Source organism: Lates calcarifer, linkage group LG6 (genome assembly GCF_001640805.2).
Source record: "Lates calcarifer isolate ASB-BC8 linkage group LG6, TLL_Latcal_v3, whole genome shotgun sequence".
Taxonomy (NCBI): domain Eukaryota; kingdom Metazoa; phylum Chordata; class Actinopteri; family Centropomidae; genus Lates; species Lates calcarifer.
In genome coordinates, this window is record NC_066838.1 from 18,287,953 (window position 1) to 18,307,037 (window position 19,085).

At 41.4% G+C, this 19,085-nt stretch overlaps 1 protein-coding gene across 2 annotated transcripts in view; it reads right to left on the reverse strand.

Moving 5' to 3' along the window:
• Positions 1 to 19,085, reverse strand: part of fgd (faciogenital dysplasia) — a 54,102-nt gene that overhangs the window by 7,993 nt on the left and 27,024 nt on the right. For both annotated transcript variants that reach the window (XM_018701101.2, XM_018701100.2), the window contains exons 2-12: positions 14,566 to 14,736; positions 11,909 to 12,110; positions 10,984 to 11,605; positions 7,779 to 7,868; positions 5,255 to 5,391; positions 4,203 to 4,359; positions 3,824 to 3,962; positions 1,769 to 1,827; positions 1,071 to 1,217; positions 869 to 961; positions 695 to 774 (exon numbers count right to left, since the gene is read on the reverse strand). In XM_018701101.2, the coding sequence (XP_018556617.1) occupies positions 695 to 774; positions 869 to 961; positions 1,071 to 1,217; positions 1,769 to 1,827; positions 3,824 to 3,962; positions 4,203 to 4,359; positions 5,255 to 5,391; positions 7,779 to 7,868; positions 10,984 to 11,605; positions 11,909 to 12,110; positions 14,566 to 14,736 (1,897 nt within the window). The remainder of the gene's footprint in view (positions 1 to 694; positions 775 to 868; positions 962 to 1,070; positions 1,218 to 1,768; positions 1,828 to 3,823; positions 3,963 to 4,202; positions 4,360 to 5,254; positions 5,392 to 7,778; positions 7,869 to 10,983; positions 11,606 to 11,908; positions 12,111 to 14,565; positions 14,737 to 19,085) is intronic.

Genomic DNA, 19,085 nt, shown 5'->3' on the forward strand with positions numbered 1-19,085 from the left:
ACATTGGAACTGGCATGTGTGAAGCAATAAAGTATTAGGTATCAAAAAAGTCACACATCATGAAATAAATAATCATAACCTGCAGCAGGTTGGTTCACCAGTTGGCAAGGTAGGTAGCAGGCGCAGCTATGTAAAGGTGAGTAGTTAGCAACAGCTAACAGGAAGTAATTGGCTAAATGCAGTAGCAGTTGCTCAGTTATCTGCATGTTGTCTACCAGCAAGTCAGTTAACTAGCTAATCTGGTTTGTGAGCTCAGTTTATTAATCAGCATCCAAGTTAAGAGACAGGATTAATGGCAGCAGCAATGTAGTCAGTTAATTCAGAAATAAGAAATAAGAAATTCTGCTGTGTTTTTTTATTTACTGAATGTGTCTCAGTTTCTCTAACCAGCAGGAGCTGGCTTACATTTGGTGAGCCTACTAGGCGGCAGCTAGGAACCACATGACTGGCTAAAAGGTCAGGGTTTGATGACTGGTGACAACATGTCATGAGAACTGACATTATGAAATAAAAGTCAACTTATGAAAGAAAATGTGACATGAGATAAAACTGAAAAAGTGAAAAATATTGTCATTTAAATTGTGTTTTGATATGAAATCGTCTGTTTAAAGATCATATATGACAATTTCCACAGGAATTTCCTACATTTAAACAGTAAGAGCACGTTTTCAAATCTCAGTTCAGATGTCTTTACCTGGCTTGCAGCTCCAGTGAACGCTGCTTGCCGATGATGGCAAACGAGTGAGGAAGGTTCTGCTTCACATTCTCCTGCACCTGAAGTCAAGAAACACAGGATATTAGATTTTCAGCCGAGCAGGATAAAAATTAAAAAAAGGTACATCAAACAGGATGAGGAGCAGGACTGCACCTCCATGCCAGCGATGTCAATCCTCTCTCTGACGCTGAACTTCTGTCCCATCAGTCTGAGTTTAGGCACACAGTATAGCACCATATTGTTGAACTAGATCAGAGACAGAAATACTGCAGATGATGAACAGCGCAGATAATAAGGTGGTAAAAATACATACATCCTCTGATATTTCTCTAATTATACACTGCAGTCCTCTCACCAGGTAGAGGTATCGGTCTTGTGCTGTTCCGTTTTTGGCTGACATCTTCTTGATATGTCCTTCTTTGATGAGCTCATTGGCTGGGTTAACTATGTCCTCTTCTCCCCCAAGCCGCTCATAAACCTCCAGCAGCTTGTTCATCTTCTCCTGAAAACATCAGGCAACAAGATGATGAGGAAAGCAAAAGCAAAAAAAAGACAAGAAGACACTAGAGAGTGAGAAGACAGATGGAGCTATAACCCAAACGCCACCAGAGGGAGTTATTTTGTCATCAGCTACGGCTCTGATTCATTCATGGGTTTTCCAGTAAAGCAAAAAGCAGGTGTTATATTTCTTTATTGATTCATAAACCCATTTGTCTGCTTAAGTTGTTTAAAGGATGTGTGAAATAATGTCATGGCCAGACAGAGGAAAGAGATGAGGAGGATAAGTGTTGAAGAAAGTCAGTCAGGCTTCCGCAAGCTGTGCAACTCAAGGCAGGAAACAGCAACTTCCTGTCTGAACTAATTCAACATGTTCACTCCCTCAGACAAACACTTGCAATGTTGCTGACTGACAGTACAGCATCAGCAACTCTTTGATTGGGTAACAACATGGCTGGTTTTTATAAAGCTCAATGAGACAGTGAAAAAGAGTTTAGACAGGAACGACAACAAAAGGAAAAAACAGAACAAGTTAAGTGTTGAGCAAAGTCTTACCATTTTCCTGATTGCTGCATTGGAGTGGTTAGCTGCAGTAGAGATTAGCTCCAGTGCCTCTGTAATACAGAATTAGTAAAGATAAGATCACATTTATGTAATCACATTATCAGAATCTCAGAAACTATAGACTATTACAAATGAATCTCTCACTCTCTTATACCCACACAAACACACATGTATGTTTGTTGCTTGCTGGAAAATAATTGTCTGCTTGTCACGCTAATTATGTTGCACATGTTTAACAAGATCAAACACTTAACATGTGCACTCTTGACATTAGATGCACTGTGTGCATTAGGCTGGCTTTAAGCCAGCAGAGAGCACCTGAATCAGCCATCTTAATCATGGCCTACATAAATAGAAGAGACACACAGCCGGGGAAAATGAGGCCAAAGCAGCTGTGATAAACTGCCGTTCAACTGGAGTGGATGAGAAAACCCACTCTCTCTTACTCTGGACTCCAAACAACACAGAGAGCTCAGGTAAATGGACACAGGGATATGGGAGGACATTAGATTGTGTAAAATTTAATTTGTGAGCATAGAGATTTGTGAAGTGTGTAATGTGTACCAGGCAGGAGACGAAACTACACACACAGCGCTAAGACCTATTTGAAGCATCAGGGTGAAATGTACTCATGTCACAGGCGTCATACTAACAACTGTGTAACAAGAGGCACTGCAGCTGCTGAATGTCCTACATTCATCTCCATGAGAGATTTAATTATCCAGTTATCCTAATGAAGGCAATGCTGAGGCTAGGATACAGTAAGGAGGCAGAGGGATTCCTAATTTTATTTATTTATTTGAGCTGTGCACATAATCTCATAGATTCTTATTGTATGTGTTAATAATGGTGATTTTTTCCAACAATACACATACATAGTATAAATAAACAGTAATATAAAATATACATGGATCTTCCTGGAATTGAAAGCTCAGTTAAGCTGAGTTCTGTGGGCCCTTCTCATCTGTGATGGAAGAGCCAAGACTATGCTGACCCTCACCAACACACCATGTTGTTACATACTGTATTGTTAAGCCTTCACACAACTCTTTGCCTCCACCCAGCTCCGACTCCACAAATGGCACTTTTTAAATATTCTGGCAAACAATCCCTTTAAAGAATTAAGAACTTAAAGCAGTCAGTTTTTAGGAGTGTAATGATATAATGTTGTACTACACAAAAACGTGATGATATCACAGTATCATGGAGGTAAAGCTCAACCGGCTCCTGAAACAAGGTTTGAGCTGTGCAAAGTAAAAGTGGAGTGGCAAGGAGTTAGAGGGTTGGTGTTGTAAAACAAGCTGTGTTCACATATGATGCTGTGAACTTTTGCAACAGTCACAGTTTGCTGTGAGAACAGATCCCATCTCTATGCACGACAACTCAGACAGACTGATTTCAAAGCTCCAGACCCTCCACCTTCTACTCCCTCTCCTCCTGCCGTTGTACAGTCATGGAATCACATAATGCAAATGTTCATTTGAGCATTATCAACTTAAGTGGACGTGTCTTTGCTTCATCGCTGCTTTCTGGAATGTGGATCTGCACCGGTTCGCCTTCGTTCAGGTCCTTCCATTGACCTTTTTGTATTCATGCCACATCCAATTATTGTACAGCTTTTAGCTGAATGGCAGCACTTACATGAGCGATAGATATTTAGTCCAACCAAATTCATATATTTGCTCTTTATCTTATGAGGGCACTGCTAGAAAACTACTGTTTTAAAGACTAAAAAATGTTTGAAAAAGAGTTTGTTTTAAGTCAAACTTAAAAATATTGAGAGCATCAAACCATGTACTCAGCATTGAGCAGTGCGCTGAACCATGGACCGACTGCGTTCTTACACCCCTAATTGTTTCTGACAGACACACACCAGTGATACACCAGTGATATATGTGCAGTTACAGGTGAAGGTAGATTTCTCTGAAATCTGTATTTGATCAGTCAAGCCAGAGCAGAGCTTGTGTGTGTGTGTGTGTGTGTGTGTGTGTGTGTGTGTGTGTGCACGTGTGTTTCAGTAAAAACAAGTGTTAATAAGTGTCTCACTCTCTGCGTCTTTTCGGTCGAGAGCGTCATCAGGCAGCTTCTTCAGGTAGTCTTTGAGCAACAGCTCGTAGCGAGGAATCCTCTGGACCGGCTCCAGCATGTGGTGTTGCAACGTCAGGTTTCCACACACATCCTGTTTCTGTTGTTTCACACACAAAAACAAAGACTTGTACTGATTAATCACAAAAACACAGTCGTTTTATGGGGGGAAAAATGTTTAAACTGGATACATGTGATCAGGTTTTTTTTCCCCAGCGCACGCAGCTGAGCATGAGAAAATGCAAAAAATGTCAAAAATGCTTGTTTGTAAACTCTGTACAGTCATTTCTGAAACGGAACTGAAAACATAACTTCCTTGGAGAACTCTACACGTGCTTACCTGTATATTCTGGACGACACTCTTGAACTGTGAGGACCGCTGCGTCCAGGTGTTGACCAGGTCCATGGCTCGGTCAAAGTTCTTCACATATTCTCCGTACATCTTCATGAATGGAGCCAGTTTCTGGAGGATGTCTCCGATACGAGGGTTGGAGTCCCTACAGCAAACACAAACACACACATCAACGACCTTGTCACTGTTTTTATTTTGTCTCACGAGACAAAGCAATAGCATTCTTAATATTTCAATTATTTTCAGTGACAAGTCTGTCTTGATATCTAATTAAGTTACTGTAAAAACAGAGGCAGCTTAACAGATGCAAATACCATGAGTCTGAAGCTTTGGAGGAAAATCCCCAAAGCCTGCTGGGAGATTAGATCTTACAGTTTCCTACTGAGGCTGGTGATTAAAGGTTTCCTTCAGCTGATTCAATTACATGACTTTTCACAAACACTAATTTACATTTTAAACCCAACAAACTTTATATTATTATGGATATAAGACAACAAAGCATTCGTGTTATTTCTCAGAAGTAAGAAACAAATGCAGGTTCATAAAAGATGAGACTAATCTCAGGAACATCATTGGGGGATTTCACAAATGAATCCCTCTTATGAACTTTCTTCCCTAGGTGCACTTTTCTGATATCTCTAGGTTTGTGTGGAACAGTTTTTCTATCTGAGCCAAAAAATTTTAATGAGTTCTAGGAAATAATGTGACAGGTGATTTCCCTAAACGCAACCCTCAAGAGGAGTCATTATCTACCAAAGGTGGCTGACGCTGGCACAGTAACACACACACCGGAGGTAAATTTCCTGCTTACCGGGAAAAAGAAGACAGAAAATTCCCTCAATCTGAAACTGTGACACACACAAAGACACACAACCAAGCAACCTGACAGCACTGAAAACCTGATAATAACATCTCCTCCGCTACCACCCAGCAGTCTGAGAGTTTCAGCCAACACCTAATGGCCTAACTGACCATCTCCAGAGTAACGTCACACTGATGCCTCGGGGAAGACGTTAAATCGAAGAGTGCTCATTCCTCACCATTCTCCGGTAATGCGAGTCTTGAGCTCGGGGAGCAGGAACTTGTCATGGAAGCAGTAGATAGAGGAGATGTTGGAGAAGATCCCTGTAATGACGTCCTGAGGGATTCCAGCCTCTGTGAGCTTAGTGCAAAATACCTGCAGAGGAAAAAAGCCCAACAAATTTGTTTATAAAAGCTAGTGCAACTATTTCCAAACACCCTGAATCTGGCTCCTATTCACCAAGCAGGCATGTAAACATAGACAGAGACATTTCCATGTTGTTGTTTATCCACAGAAACATTCATTTGCCTCAGCTTTGGCTTCTTAAGTGTGACCCGCAGCAAGATATGAGTCAACTAAAACCTTACAGCTCTTGTGTTATTCTGGGACTCTTATAAACTAGATTATAAAATATAAACTGGACAGTGCATTACTTTGAATTTAGTTTGGACTGTAATGCAAACCACTGATAATAACGATTATTTTCACTGCCACTTATTTTTTCAGTTTGGTTTTAAGTTTATAAAATGCCTCACAATTATTCAGAGCCAAAGGTGATGTCTTCCAACAGCTTGGTTTGTCTGACCAACAGTTGGAAACCCAAATCTTTTCAGCTTGGATTGATATAAAACACAGAACAGCAGCCAACTGTCACATTTAAGAATCTGGAACCAGCAAATGATTGTCTTTTTTATTTCTATTTTTTGCTCGATAAATTGCTCCAATCTGCACTCCACTGGTTTTACATGTCAAAAACAGCATATTAGTCATGGTTGGTGAACAGCTGGAGTCATGGTAAACAGCTCTGTGGCTTTGGGATGTCTGAGAAAATAACCCTGATGACGCCACAGTGACTCAGTTTGAGCTTGGAGACTACACATTTTTAACAGAAAATGGAGTTGTGGATCTCGTAAGATGTTTGTGTTTAACAGACAAAGGCAAAGTCTGATGAAAGATACTGCACTGTGCATTATAATAAATATAGGGTCCTGTGTTTGTGGAATTTGACCCACACCAGGGACTAAGAGTCAGAATATCATCACCCACCACTTCCATCACCTTACGCTTCCCTCCCCGTCACAACAAGCGGATGGGCACTATTGCTTCCATGGAAACCATTGTCGTGTGAAAGTGGTGTGTCAAAAACAGGAAGTTAACCGTGAAGGTTTGTCTGCCCTTAGTAGCAAATAAACCATAGCTGTTCAGCAATAGGGCAGCTGCGCATCTCCTCCACCACATGAGCCGAACAAAGAGGAAGAAGACTCAACCACCAGGAGCAAAGTCTCATCACACAAACACGAGTGAACACAAATATAACTGAGGCTGAGACAAAATACTATAACCCATTTACAAAAATGAGAGATGGTTAAACCAAGCAGCACTGTAGAGTGGTGTATAGAAGGAAGTCATGACTTGTGATAGTGAAGGAGATGGTGACTACAGCGTTCAGCGTGATGCCGGGAGTTTTACAGAAGATGGCATCTGGGAAATAAAAAAATAATCTTGCACTTGATTGCATTTAGAGCTAAAACTGTTGATTAATTAACTGATTAATTGATTAGTGAATCAGGAGAAATTAAATTCAAGAATTATAAAAATTCACTATTTCAAGCTTCTTAATTGTGAGAATATAGATCTAATCTAGACCATTCTTTTTCGGGTCCAGAACCCAAAGAAATTCACATGCTCAATTTCTTTGGGTTCTTCACTATGGGAAGTTATAACGGCCATTATTGACTACTTCCTGAAATATTCTAGACTAAGTGACAAACTGATTAATTGAGAAACTAATCTTGTAAATAAGAGCCTTGAGAGAAGTTCAGCTCTGTGCTAATCTGCTCCAAACACCTCAACTCTGAATAAACTTGAATAGTCATCACCACAATTAGATCTTATATTCTTTTGTCTGTAGGCATTAATATAAAAAAGTTTAATCAAATAGCCTCATTAAGCTCATAGATTTCCAACAAAGGATTTAATTTTACTATGATGTTTATATATTGTTAATGGCATTATTTTGAAAGCATGGTGCAGATTTTCAATAATATTTGGATATTTTAAGTGTTAAACAAGCCAATCTTCTCTACATGGCTAAAGCTGGGCAGCATCATTATGCCCGGCAAGCTTTCTAATTAAAACCCAGCTACGAGTCAGGAAACACACATCTTTAATCCACTGGATTTAAACACAAATAGTTGCAGAGCACTGTGAGGCCAGCACGCTCACACCAATACAAGTGTGTGCCTCTTTAAATACACACACAATCAATGCAAATGCTCAGGTGCTGCACATCTATAAATATAAAACCACACCACAGATTGTGCTTCCACTGCTCTGAGTAATCCAGTCAACAGAGGAAGGGTTGTTGTCCGCTGGATCACAGTGCAAGTTTTTAATCCAGTTCAGCCCTGATCTCAATCACTAAGACCACTGGCTCACTTAGGAGATTGAAATTTGGACCAGAGGCATCCAAAACACACAGTCACAAACTCACAAAGCCGCCAACGGAGAAGGAGGAGATGCACATGGAGGCAAAGCCCTACCTGGTCGAGGAGGTTGAGTCTTTTGACATAAGCCTCTTCAGTGTGGAGAAGCTCTTTGGCGATGTTCAGGAGCTTCTGAGACTCTGAGCACTGAGGGAAACAGGCAAACACAGAGATTAATGTCTGAGACGTGAAAACAAAGAGAGGATAAGCATTTGAACACACACACACACACACACACACACACACACACACACACACACACTCCAACATATTACTAAGGAACCCTTCCAGTTCTTCAGTGTGAGACAAGTTTTCACAATCCAGTGTTCAAGGCGGTATATTAGACAGTATATTAGGTTTAAAACTTGAAGCACAGTCCATAGTCATGTAATTTTAAACAAGCTCTGCATCAACACAGTACTCACTACAGTCGACTAAAACATACAGCACACTGCAAAACTCTCCTCTTCCTAAGTTCCCTAATCCATTTCTAGCAATATTGCTTGTATGTTCAACAGAGTATAGCATCACTTTGTATCAGTTGAATGCTACGACACGTTTCATAATTTGCTCAGTGCTTGGATACAATGGAAGTCACACTGTGCCTTCAAATTGATGAACTGCGGTTCACTTTAAATGGATCACTGGAAAATATAATAGAATCTAATTCATTCCTTCACTGATTTATACAGAGCTGCAATAAAAATATTCAGTTTCAAATGATCTGTGACAAAGAGAAGCAGCAAAACCTCACATCAATCTGAGAATGAGTTGCACTTTTTTTACCAGTTCTGCCTAGAAAATGGTTCAAAACAGATGCAGATTCTTTTCTTGTCAATCACCTAATCGACTAATCATTTCAGCTCTACATTCATTTTAATTTCTCAATCATCGTTTTCTGTACAGTTAATAGACGTTTAAGTGGGATAAATAAATTGAGCGTAACCCTCTATGGTCATTCACAATGACTGGAAGATGCATAATGAAGAAATCATGAGTTCACTTATTGAAACTTTTCTCATGCTAGTAAAGGGCAGTTTTCTATGTAACACTGAAAAAGGAACAAAAGTGTTCCATTAAAATGCCCATTATTTATCAACCAAACAAGACTAAGTATTATATATTTTTGTTCAGTCAACAATTTCCATGAGAGACCAAAACCAACAATGTGTCAGACTATTTCTCAGTACTTTGCAACCTCCCAAGCCTGTTTGTGGCTCCTGTGGGTCCCACTAAAGATGTAAATCTTAAAAAAAAGACTCACAATTATATAGTTTCGCTTTTTTAAAAAGGCTAAATAAAACAGGAAACTTTAGTTAAACAGGGGTTAGAAAAAAGTACATTTATTGTGGAATTTCAGCTGTTTTAGTGAGTTCCCTCAGGAGGACGATGTGTGTGGGATGAACTTAAAATACAGTGCCCATGTTCATATTAATGAAGGAACACGTCATTCAGTCCAATGGTGTGGCTCACTGACGATGGTTTTTGGATGACAGTGGAGCTCTGTGGTACAGAGAACCAAACTGTATCAGGCTTTAGTTGTTAGGAGGATCAACTGAAGCACAAGGAAATAAAAGATTTTTTGGTCGTTTTTTCATGGGACTCGTTGACTATGAAGAAAGATCGAAAACATCAGCAGACTTATTCTTTAATGCTTATGACTGAGGCAACAGTAGGCTACATCCGCAGCCAATTACTGTCAACTGATGTTCACAAAGCTCTATTTTAGTCAGTGGTTTAGTTCAGCAGTGGTAACCTATGGTGAAACTGAAGAGCTGTCACTGTTTCTTTCATTATGACTTGTTGAAGCTGAGATAGCAAGAAAACTGTATGATTAAACAAGAATGAAGTTGCTGATAAAGTTCATCTCAGTGACACAGAACACACACAAACACATCAGGGTCAAGAAACACTGAGCCTATTGCAACAATGTGGGTTTCACAACAGCTGGCTCCCACAGACAACACACACACTCACACTTGCATTCTTGGACACACAGCTGAGATGGCAGGGTGAAATTTTCACCACAGACTGTAGTACTGAAAATCTAATATCACCAGCTAATACAGTGCTAACAAAAGTGAAACTCAAAAATTTCATTGTTTGCAAAGTGGATGGTACAAAAAGTCAGCAGAAGTTTTTTTTTTTTCTTTCAGTCTCTTATCCTCTTGCAACGCACATTACTGACAACCCACATCCTCTGTGACAAGGTTGACATTATATAGCCATCAATATGTCGGCTGTGTCAGAGACGTTCATGCAACTGCATACACAGAGAGACTAGCGAGCACAGGCGCATACATAACAACACGCCCTTCCTCTGCGCATCAGGGCTGGGATCAGGAAGCACTGGAGAGCAGAGATACCTTTCCCCAAAAGACTGTGGGTGTGGGCAGTCAGCAGAGGCCACGTGTTTTGTGTATTCATGTGACATTCATGTGATTTTGGGGTGTGTTGTCCAGCATTCAAACAGACTGAGAGAAAGTAATATCTGCCAACAACCACGCCAGCAATTCTAAAACTCTGCCCTGAGTTTATGCTGTCTAACATTTTCTGTTTGTCTCTTCTCATCTGACACTGCTTCATCTTTCTGTCATCACCTCCAGAAGCTCCTTTTCCTTGGTATGAAACTGCAACTCTCAAATAAAGGAAGCACTGATGGCATACTGTATATAGGCCACCACCAGGAAGAGTATGTGCACCGTTTGAGGTATCAGTGTTGTTTACAATCAATAGTCAAACTGAAGGACAAGAGAAAACTGAAACTTAAGATCAGCTGTGGGGAGATGTGTGTCTCTGGACGCTTTCATCTAACAGCCATCACACAGCTCCTGTTACAGCTTTTGGGCAGGTATTCATCCTTTTATGTAACGGCAGAGCTGCTTTTAGATACAAGTCAGTCACTTGTGACCGGCAAACTGAAGGCTGTAGCAGTGTCTAATGTTTCATGCAGAAGTATTCTTTGAAACTGCTCACCCGGGCTGAGATAATAATGGATAAAAACTACTTTTTCCACTACATGAAAGGCAGTCTGACTGTCTGAGATGATGCTTTTAAAACCTGCAGCTGCTATAAAAAAATTCCTGAAAATTATTACGCAACATGAAATATAAATTAAAAAGTGAAAGTGGGAGCATAGAGGGAACTAGGAGACAGTAATGACCACCTTGGAGGTAAGGGGGATTCATTCAGACTTTAAATTATGGTTGCTCAGGTGGTTATGGTTATGACTTGATGAGGCTTAAGCATGCGAGGTACTCACTTTATGTGCCTCTGAGGTTGTATCTGTCAGATACCCAGTCTGTGTGTCTGTCAGAGAGTGTATCTCCCCACTGCTCCCCTCATCCAAGTCACTGTCCTCATCCTGTGTTGAGTCTCGCTTGTTGCCCAGGGTAACGCAGCAGGACACACTCTCAGTTTCGGTGATGCTGTCGTAATGATCCTCCTCATCAATGGCGTCCTCGTTGGGGAACACCTCCCCTTCTGCGGCGCACGACGGGCTGTCGATGCCACTGTCCCGGTTGGGAATCTTCCCGTTCTGCTCCGAGGAGTCTGGATTGTCCAGGAGCTCGTGGGAGGAGCCCTCCTCCCTCTCCACGTCGTCAAGGCAACCAATGGCGTGCCGCGCAATGTCGTCCTCCGCACAGTCATCCAGCACGGCGTCGTCCGAGCCGTCGATGCGCATGGAGGCCAGGCAGGAGAGTTCGGCGGACGCCTCGTCAGTCCGTTCAGAGGCGCTGAGTGCAAGTTTGTCCGAGGAGGAGGGGTCTCCTGCGACCTTCGCTGTGGTGTCCTGGCCGCAGGAGGAGTTGATGTCAGACGCAGTGTCCATTCTCAGACACAGGTGTAGCTGGGACCGTGGGAGCACCCCCAGGATGGGTACCCTGGGAAAATAAAAGACAGTCACACCTGCTTTAAGGAAAAAATGTGTGGTATCAATCATAGCAAAATGATTCAATACAATGTAAAGTAGCCAAAATAATGAGGAGATAAGATCAAGGTTTTCTTAGGGTCTTATCTTATGAAACAAAATTCAACCAGTCCACATGAGGAACAGGTACAAGTTAACTTAATGAAACTTCTCTTAATCCATCCACACACACGCAAACCATTACAGAGCAAATGATGTATCTGACAATCTAGTCAGGCAAGATTTCTGATGAAATTTCCTCCCAAGGTTGCCTTACCTCGAATTCTCAAACCTCTCGATGAGCAGCCCAACCTTCTGGGCCTCTCTCTGCGGCTGTGCACCCGGGCCAGGGGGGGGTAGATTGGGCTTTGGTTTAGGTGGAGGAGGGGGTGCCGGCAAAGGCCTGCAGGGCGCCGGGGGGATCCTCTTAGGTTTCTTGTCTTGCCCAAGGGCGAGCAGGTGCGCAGGTTTAGGGGGCACTACAGATGCAGAGATCCATACAAGGCAAGAAGAGCAGAGCAAGAGAGACGCATGAGGCTGCAGACATTTACAAAAAAAGTCAGGTAACACGTATAAATCCAAGCGAGAAAACCTCCATGGCTGGGTCCAGCGTTAAGCCTGCTTGTTCCCTCGTAAATCCTTAACACAAAAATCCAAATAGAAAAGAAAAACAGTCCAAGAAAGAGACATATAGTAGCGGTGCAGAGCGAAGCCAACTCTGAGCGTCAGCTTTCTGCCAACTTCCTTATTTCAGAACAGGATGCTGAGATCTGTGCGTAAAGCCACCACAGTTCCAGTTAGATTATAAGAAAGCACAGACACAGAAATGACAGAGCTGGTTTTTAAAATGCACACTGCACTCACGCATGCCTGCGCACTATAGCCAATTTTACTGTCTGTGTACTGTATTTGCATTTGTGGAAACCTTAATGTCTGAAACCAGGAAATGTGATATGTTACACTTGTTAATTTGAGCACTTCCTCTATGTCTGTGTGTGCCACTGTCAGATAAAGAGGTTGAACAGACATGCAAACCCTTTATAACAATGTAGTGATAAACCAGGTGGAAAAGACAGGGTTGTTTACTTAGTTTCTAAATTTAGGGTGACTACAAATAGGGAAATACAGAATACCACTGTATTAATTAATTCTTGGTTAATAATTAAGACTTTTTACCTGTGAGTACACTCAAAAGAGTACACAAAATACAAAACTGCTATCTCAAATTACCATAGACTATAATGATGTCTTTGAATTGCTACAACTGCAACAAAGTAATTTAAAAGTATTTCTTCAACAATTATATGAAAAGATAAACATATCTAAGTACGTATAACCACCTCTTTTTTCATTTTAGCCTAAATCAATGACAGAATATTTTTTTAACTTATCTACTGTTGTAGCATTATGAGAAATGAAAGCAGGAGTGTGTAAAGTGAAAGTATTGTGCTGTGATAACATACCTTTATCATATAATTGTGCACTTACACACTTCAACATTTTCTGGCCACAGAGCTTTTTCCAGCAACCTGCGTTTTGACCAGAGGGAACTTGGGTCCAACCTCGGTCCAATTTTAGTTCCTACCCCTCAAAATTTCCTGCTCTCATGTTATTACTTCCCTGTCAGTGTTCTGAGAGCTGCTCTCTCTGGATAAGCTGCGAGTGGAATAAAAACTGTTTAGAGAGGAAGTTCATCCTGTTAGGTGGGAAATACTGTAATACTGTAATAAAATGCACTGCCAGTGTTATAACTGTGCTTAAAAATAAGGTAGTTCCATCTGTCCAGTGGAAAAAGACATGATAAAATTAGTTCCTTTGTCTGTAAGCAAATTACAATTACTCGACAATGGTATTTCCCACTTACTATGACACAATGACCTACTTTTATTTTCATTATTAAACCCTATAAATATTACTGGTAGTTCATTTTGATTTGCTTCTTTTTTTCTGAAGCACTTTTATTCCACTGCTAAATCATCCTGAGAGAGCAGGAGAAATTGTAAGAACACTGGCCAGGAATTCTCTGGATGCAGGACAAATGGAAGGAAAAACACTGAGAAACGAAATAAATGCAGTTACTTCCACACAGAGCATGAGAAGGTCACTGACCGGTTTGATGAGAATGAAAATGATGTGAATCATGTGTTGAGGCTACAGCTGAGAATAGGATCGTTAGGATAGCTGGTTGATTTTTGCAGTTAGATTCCAAGAATAAATGCCACAGCTTTTGAGGATTTGCTTCTTTTCTCTGTTTTACATCATTGTAAATACATTTTGGGGTTTTGGACTGTCGGTCAAACAAAACTAGGAATGTGAATACGTCACACTGGGCTCTGGGGAATTTTCATGGATATTTTATGGACAAAACAATAATCGAGAAAATAATCAGCAGATAAATCAATTCTGAAAATAATCCTTAGTTGCAGCCCTAGTTACGGCCTTCGTGGTTTTGGACCAGCATGTCAGACATCGATCTCTACAATCACAATCAAAACACAAAGTGAGGGAACATCTTCACAGTCTTTACCAAAGTGCATTGAGGCTTTTCTGGAGGCTTGCTGTGAACAGCTATGAGTGTCTTCAGTATCGGAGCCAAGTCTATGGTGTAATGTCCTAGTATGTTTCTTGGTAATTCCCTAAACTCATGTTTATTATAGTAAGCATTCTTCAAATGGTGCCCAAATACAAACACTTGGGAGCTACTGCCCTGGTTTACTCCAGCAGCTCTTTCGGAGGTGACCTACTGAGCTGTGAGAGTGACAGAGTGAGGCCAGACAGTTGACACGTACCATGTTATAGAGGAGCGTTTGTCAGAGCAGAATAAATGGCAGCTCAGTAGCAGGGGTCTGATCTTGCCGCACCTTTCAATTATAATGACAGCACCAATGTCAAACCTGGCCTTGAAGGGGCCACGCTGCGTCGCAGTGTTTTTACCTTGAGGTTTCTGTGCGGTTGGCGGCCTGGGTGAGGTGGAGGGCTGAGGCCGGGGTTTGATAGCAGGCCTCTCGTGACATGGTCTGGGGGTTGGACCTTTCTTTACCAGCCGTGGAGAACACACATAGTCCACTGATCCACACTGGTACTGCAGAGAGGAGGCAGGGAGGTCTGCAGAGAACAAACAAGAAGAAAGACAATATCAGGTATTGATCGATATAATGAGATTCATCTAAACGCAAACAATGCACGACCCGGTGTAATCCTGTGACAGCGATGCAGTGGTGCACAGCGATAGCACTGTAGGTGAATGACCTTGAGCTCGGGACGTTGCCCTCGGACAGAGAGCAGGGGGGACTGGAGAGGAGAGGAGAACCTCTGCAGCATCGATCCTGACACCAGGCCTGAGGCAGCAGGCAGAGAGCTGCAGAGGCTGCATATTGGTTCCTCTCACGCTCCCTGATAGGCCCGTTTCTGACCGACCACATCTAATCTTCTCTGGATACTGTCTGTAAATAGGTTGTTTGTGTGTGTGTGTGTGTGTGTGTGTGTGTTAGAGAGAAAGTAGCTTAATAATGTAAAAATGTACATGAGCATGACATGTTTCCATTGCCTTGTGATGGAGAATTAAGTGCTCTGATTCTGACTGTGTCCGTTTAGCTTATTTGTTCCTACTCAAGATGTAAATCTTAAAAGAACAGATTACAAATATGGACAACTAACTGGATTAAAACATTTCTTGGGGACTATTTTCAGCTGAGGATTTTTCGCTGAGGATTGTACGATAAGAAAAACACAGACTATCACCAGACCCATCTTTTGTGCTGAATTTCACCACAGTGTTATGTTGCCATGCACGCACAAGTTGCTGTCCTACGTCCTGTTGTGACAAACATAGCTGAGAAGATATTACTGTTACATGAAGTGTTAAAAATAGTGGTGCGAAAACAGAAACAATTGAAATTGAACTGAAATTCATTTATGTACTATAAAGTATGTCATGAAACAAGAACTAGGCTGGTTGTCAATCATTTTTTGATGTTCAAAGTAAACAATGATAAATCCCAAGATTAAAAAACAAAACAGAAAATAATAAGCCCCGGTGTAAATCCAGACCGAGAGACAAAATGCAGGCTAGAAGTTATAATGTAAATGTTGCTATGGCAGCTTACAGTCATTTTGTGGATACATGATTTTTGCATTTCAGTCAAGAGGAAAGGAATTTGACATTTGGAACAATCACAATACTTTGTGTGTGTGTGTGCATTTGTGTGTACTGTATGTGCTCTAGAAACCACTTTCTGTGTTTTTGGTGCTGTAGTTATCTGATGTGTCTGCCCATTACCACAGAGTGATGTCCCTCAGTAGATTATGATAATAACTATGTAAACTCCAGCCACACATCTCTGTTCCTTGAGGCTCACGGACTCGATCAAGTCGGCCCAACTCTTTCTCAACTGGATTACAGCGCAAAATTGCGCCGACCCCCCACAGGAGCCCTGGCACATCTAATTTAGTGTTTTTGAGCTGTGCTCCAGGCAGTGGAAGAGGGAGAATTCAGTCTGTAATGAGTCCTGTTATGCTGTCTGCCCTGTGCAGCACACTGCAGGCTTTCCCACCATCTCTGCACCACAACGGAATAAGAGCAGGCAGGAGGAAAAGATGAGGCTTTGCAAACATCGCTCTCAACTCTTAAAGAATACAGAGATGAAAAAAATGTGGATTTGTGTTTTCTCCTCAGAGGATCACAAATCCTACAGCAGGGTAGGTTTTCTATTCATTCTGACTATCCTTGAATTTGGTCCCTAGCAACAGAAATATTGTGAACCTCTAGCCGTGGTTTCCGTTAATACCGTCTCTAAATCAGACATGACTCGTAGGGTTGAGTCAGAGGAAAACCTTGACCTATGATCGAGTGAACAAGTGGGTCCTTTAGCCAAACGACTGCCTCTCGTGAAGAACTCTTTGACCCAAGACTGGCTGGGGTCGTTCCTGGGAAAAACAAACAGCAGTGGAAGACGAGCACATAGGGGCTCGTGCCTAGGGAAAGGCAGCGTAGCCATGGTTACCTGAGAGCAAAACCTGGCCCCCCGTATCAAAAATGCCAAACACCAAACAGGAACTTAATGACACAGCAGAGAGAGAGAGGAGCTGACATTCACAGTTTTTCTTAATTAAAATCTCACACACACACAAAGAAAAAAAATGACACAATGCATCCTCCTTCACCAGCGCCCAAGGAATACACAGTAAACACATGAACAAGTAAACAACTTATTATATCGTATCACAGTGATCTCAGGCTGTCACTATTACTGAAGCTTACATTAATTCAGAATAGGAAAAAAGAGAGAATTAGTCAGAGTATATTCTGAGAAGAGAGCCAGTTAGCGAACATTACCTTACCTCCAACTGTTCAGTTTCACATATCCAAAGTCCAAAGGACAAGTACGAGGAAAAATCTCTCACACAACCTGGTCAATATCAGAACTAATCCTGCCCTCCCAGTTTGCCAAAGTGCGCGTGTGCAAACACCCACACACACACACACGCACATGCACACGCACACACTCTACAAAGTCCTTCAAAGCTCAGTCCTGTACACACACATTCACCTATCCTTTCCCCAGGTGTGTTCGAGGAGCTGCACCTGTCTATTCACCGACAAAACCTGATCCAAGGACCTCCTCCCGGGGGCCAGAGTGACGTGACTGTGTGTCACTGAGGAGGCGAAACCATCCCAGCACACTCTTACAGCAGGCTCACAGCACACACTTTGCTCATATCGCACAGCTCAGCAGACGCTGTCACTCTCCCAAAACTGACAATAACAAAAACAATGTTTGAAACTACCTAATTGATTTGGAAACAGAGGGATCCAAGAGACGAGATTAATATTGTAATTGTGTCAGTTTAAGAGGGTGTATGTAAAAAAAAAACACACAGGAGAATACTGATCTGAGCTCATTAATTTCCCTTGCTCAGTTCCAGTTACTGAGTCAGTTATTGAGGGACGGATTAATAGGACAATTAGACAGGAATTAGATGTCTGAGGACATTATCAGCACCGCACCCTTTATCAACTCTGTTGCTATGACAACATTTCACTGCAGAAACAATTTCAGTCACTATTAGTCATTATAAATCCCTTTATTTAGGCAAACCGAGTCACAAATAACCTGTCATCTTACCTGTTCATTCATGACTGTGATGTAACACGCTCTTCGAAAGTGAACAGAACACCCAGAAAGCACTGTGAATATTTTGGCTTGTAACCTGAAAGACTGCATTACAATGTATTTCTGAACATAGTGAAGGGTTTTCTGTGTACCTAAGTCTCAGAAATATTCAGATACCTTCAGGTATGTGACAGAGACAGATTGGAAATGTAAAGATACTCTCTCCTTCTGTCTGAATGGAAAGCACATGGCCCTGCCAAACCTCCAGTGACACTGATGCTGTCACAAGAGAAAAACCTGGGGAATGTCTCCGTTATGTCACCGACAGCATTGAGCCTGTGTTTGAGTGCTTTCAACTAACCCTAACCCTTAGAGCCTCTCTCTGAGCCCAGTTTAGATGTGATGTCATTTATAATGTAAACCCCTTAAAACAGTCTTCAGACAGTTTTCTGTTCTGTTTATACATTTTTTTATACATTTTTATACATTTATACATTTAGCTTATCAGTCACATCATGAGGCTTGAGTTGTAATAGAGTATAATTTCAACTTTGTTGATACCACACCTGAGCTTTGGTACCACACCTTATTTTGAGAAACATAAACATGTTGTTTTAACAACCCTGTTTTTTTAGCCATGCTGGCAGTGTGACTGTAAGAGAGGCTATGTTAGTCACTTTGGTCAGACTGGGTGTGTTGGCAAACAATTTGTGCAATCATTCATGGTTGCTAGATGATGAGTCCTAATGATTTTGGTGATCACTGGCTTTTGCTCTAGTGCCATCCTGAGGTCAACCTTTGCGGTTTTGAGTGAAATGTCTCAACAACTATTGGATTGACTTTTAGTTTAGTGCGAGTTAGATAATGTTTGCATGCTAACATGCTAAACTAACATTACATAGACACATCAGCATATTAGCACGGTCTCTGTGAGCATGTTAGCATACTGACATTAGCAGTTGTGCCTAAGTACAGCGCTGCTGGCATGGCTGTAGACTCTTTTTTTCATTTAACAAAAAAGAAAAAAAAAAAAACTTCTCAAATCGTTAATCTGATGCAAGAACTTTGTCTATATAAAACTACCTAAAACTGGAAACATTTTGATTTAAATTTAAAGTAATAAGGAATCAACTTCAAAATTCTCCTTTTAGACTCCATGCTTTGGCTCCCCCTGTATATTCTAACCTGCTCACTGATGATCAGGTGGTGGTTTTCTAACTGTACCTAGAATAAGATCCCGATCAAGTGAAGACGCTTTTAGCTCCTGTTCTTTACCTGATGACCTCTCACACCTGTGTCTGTGGTTTTTTTCCATTACCTTGCCTTGCCGGAAAAATAAAT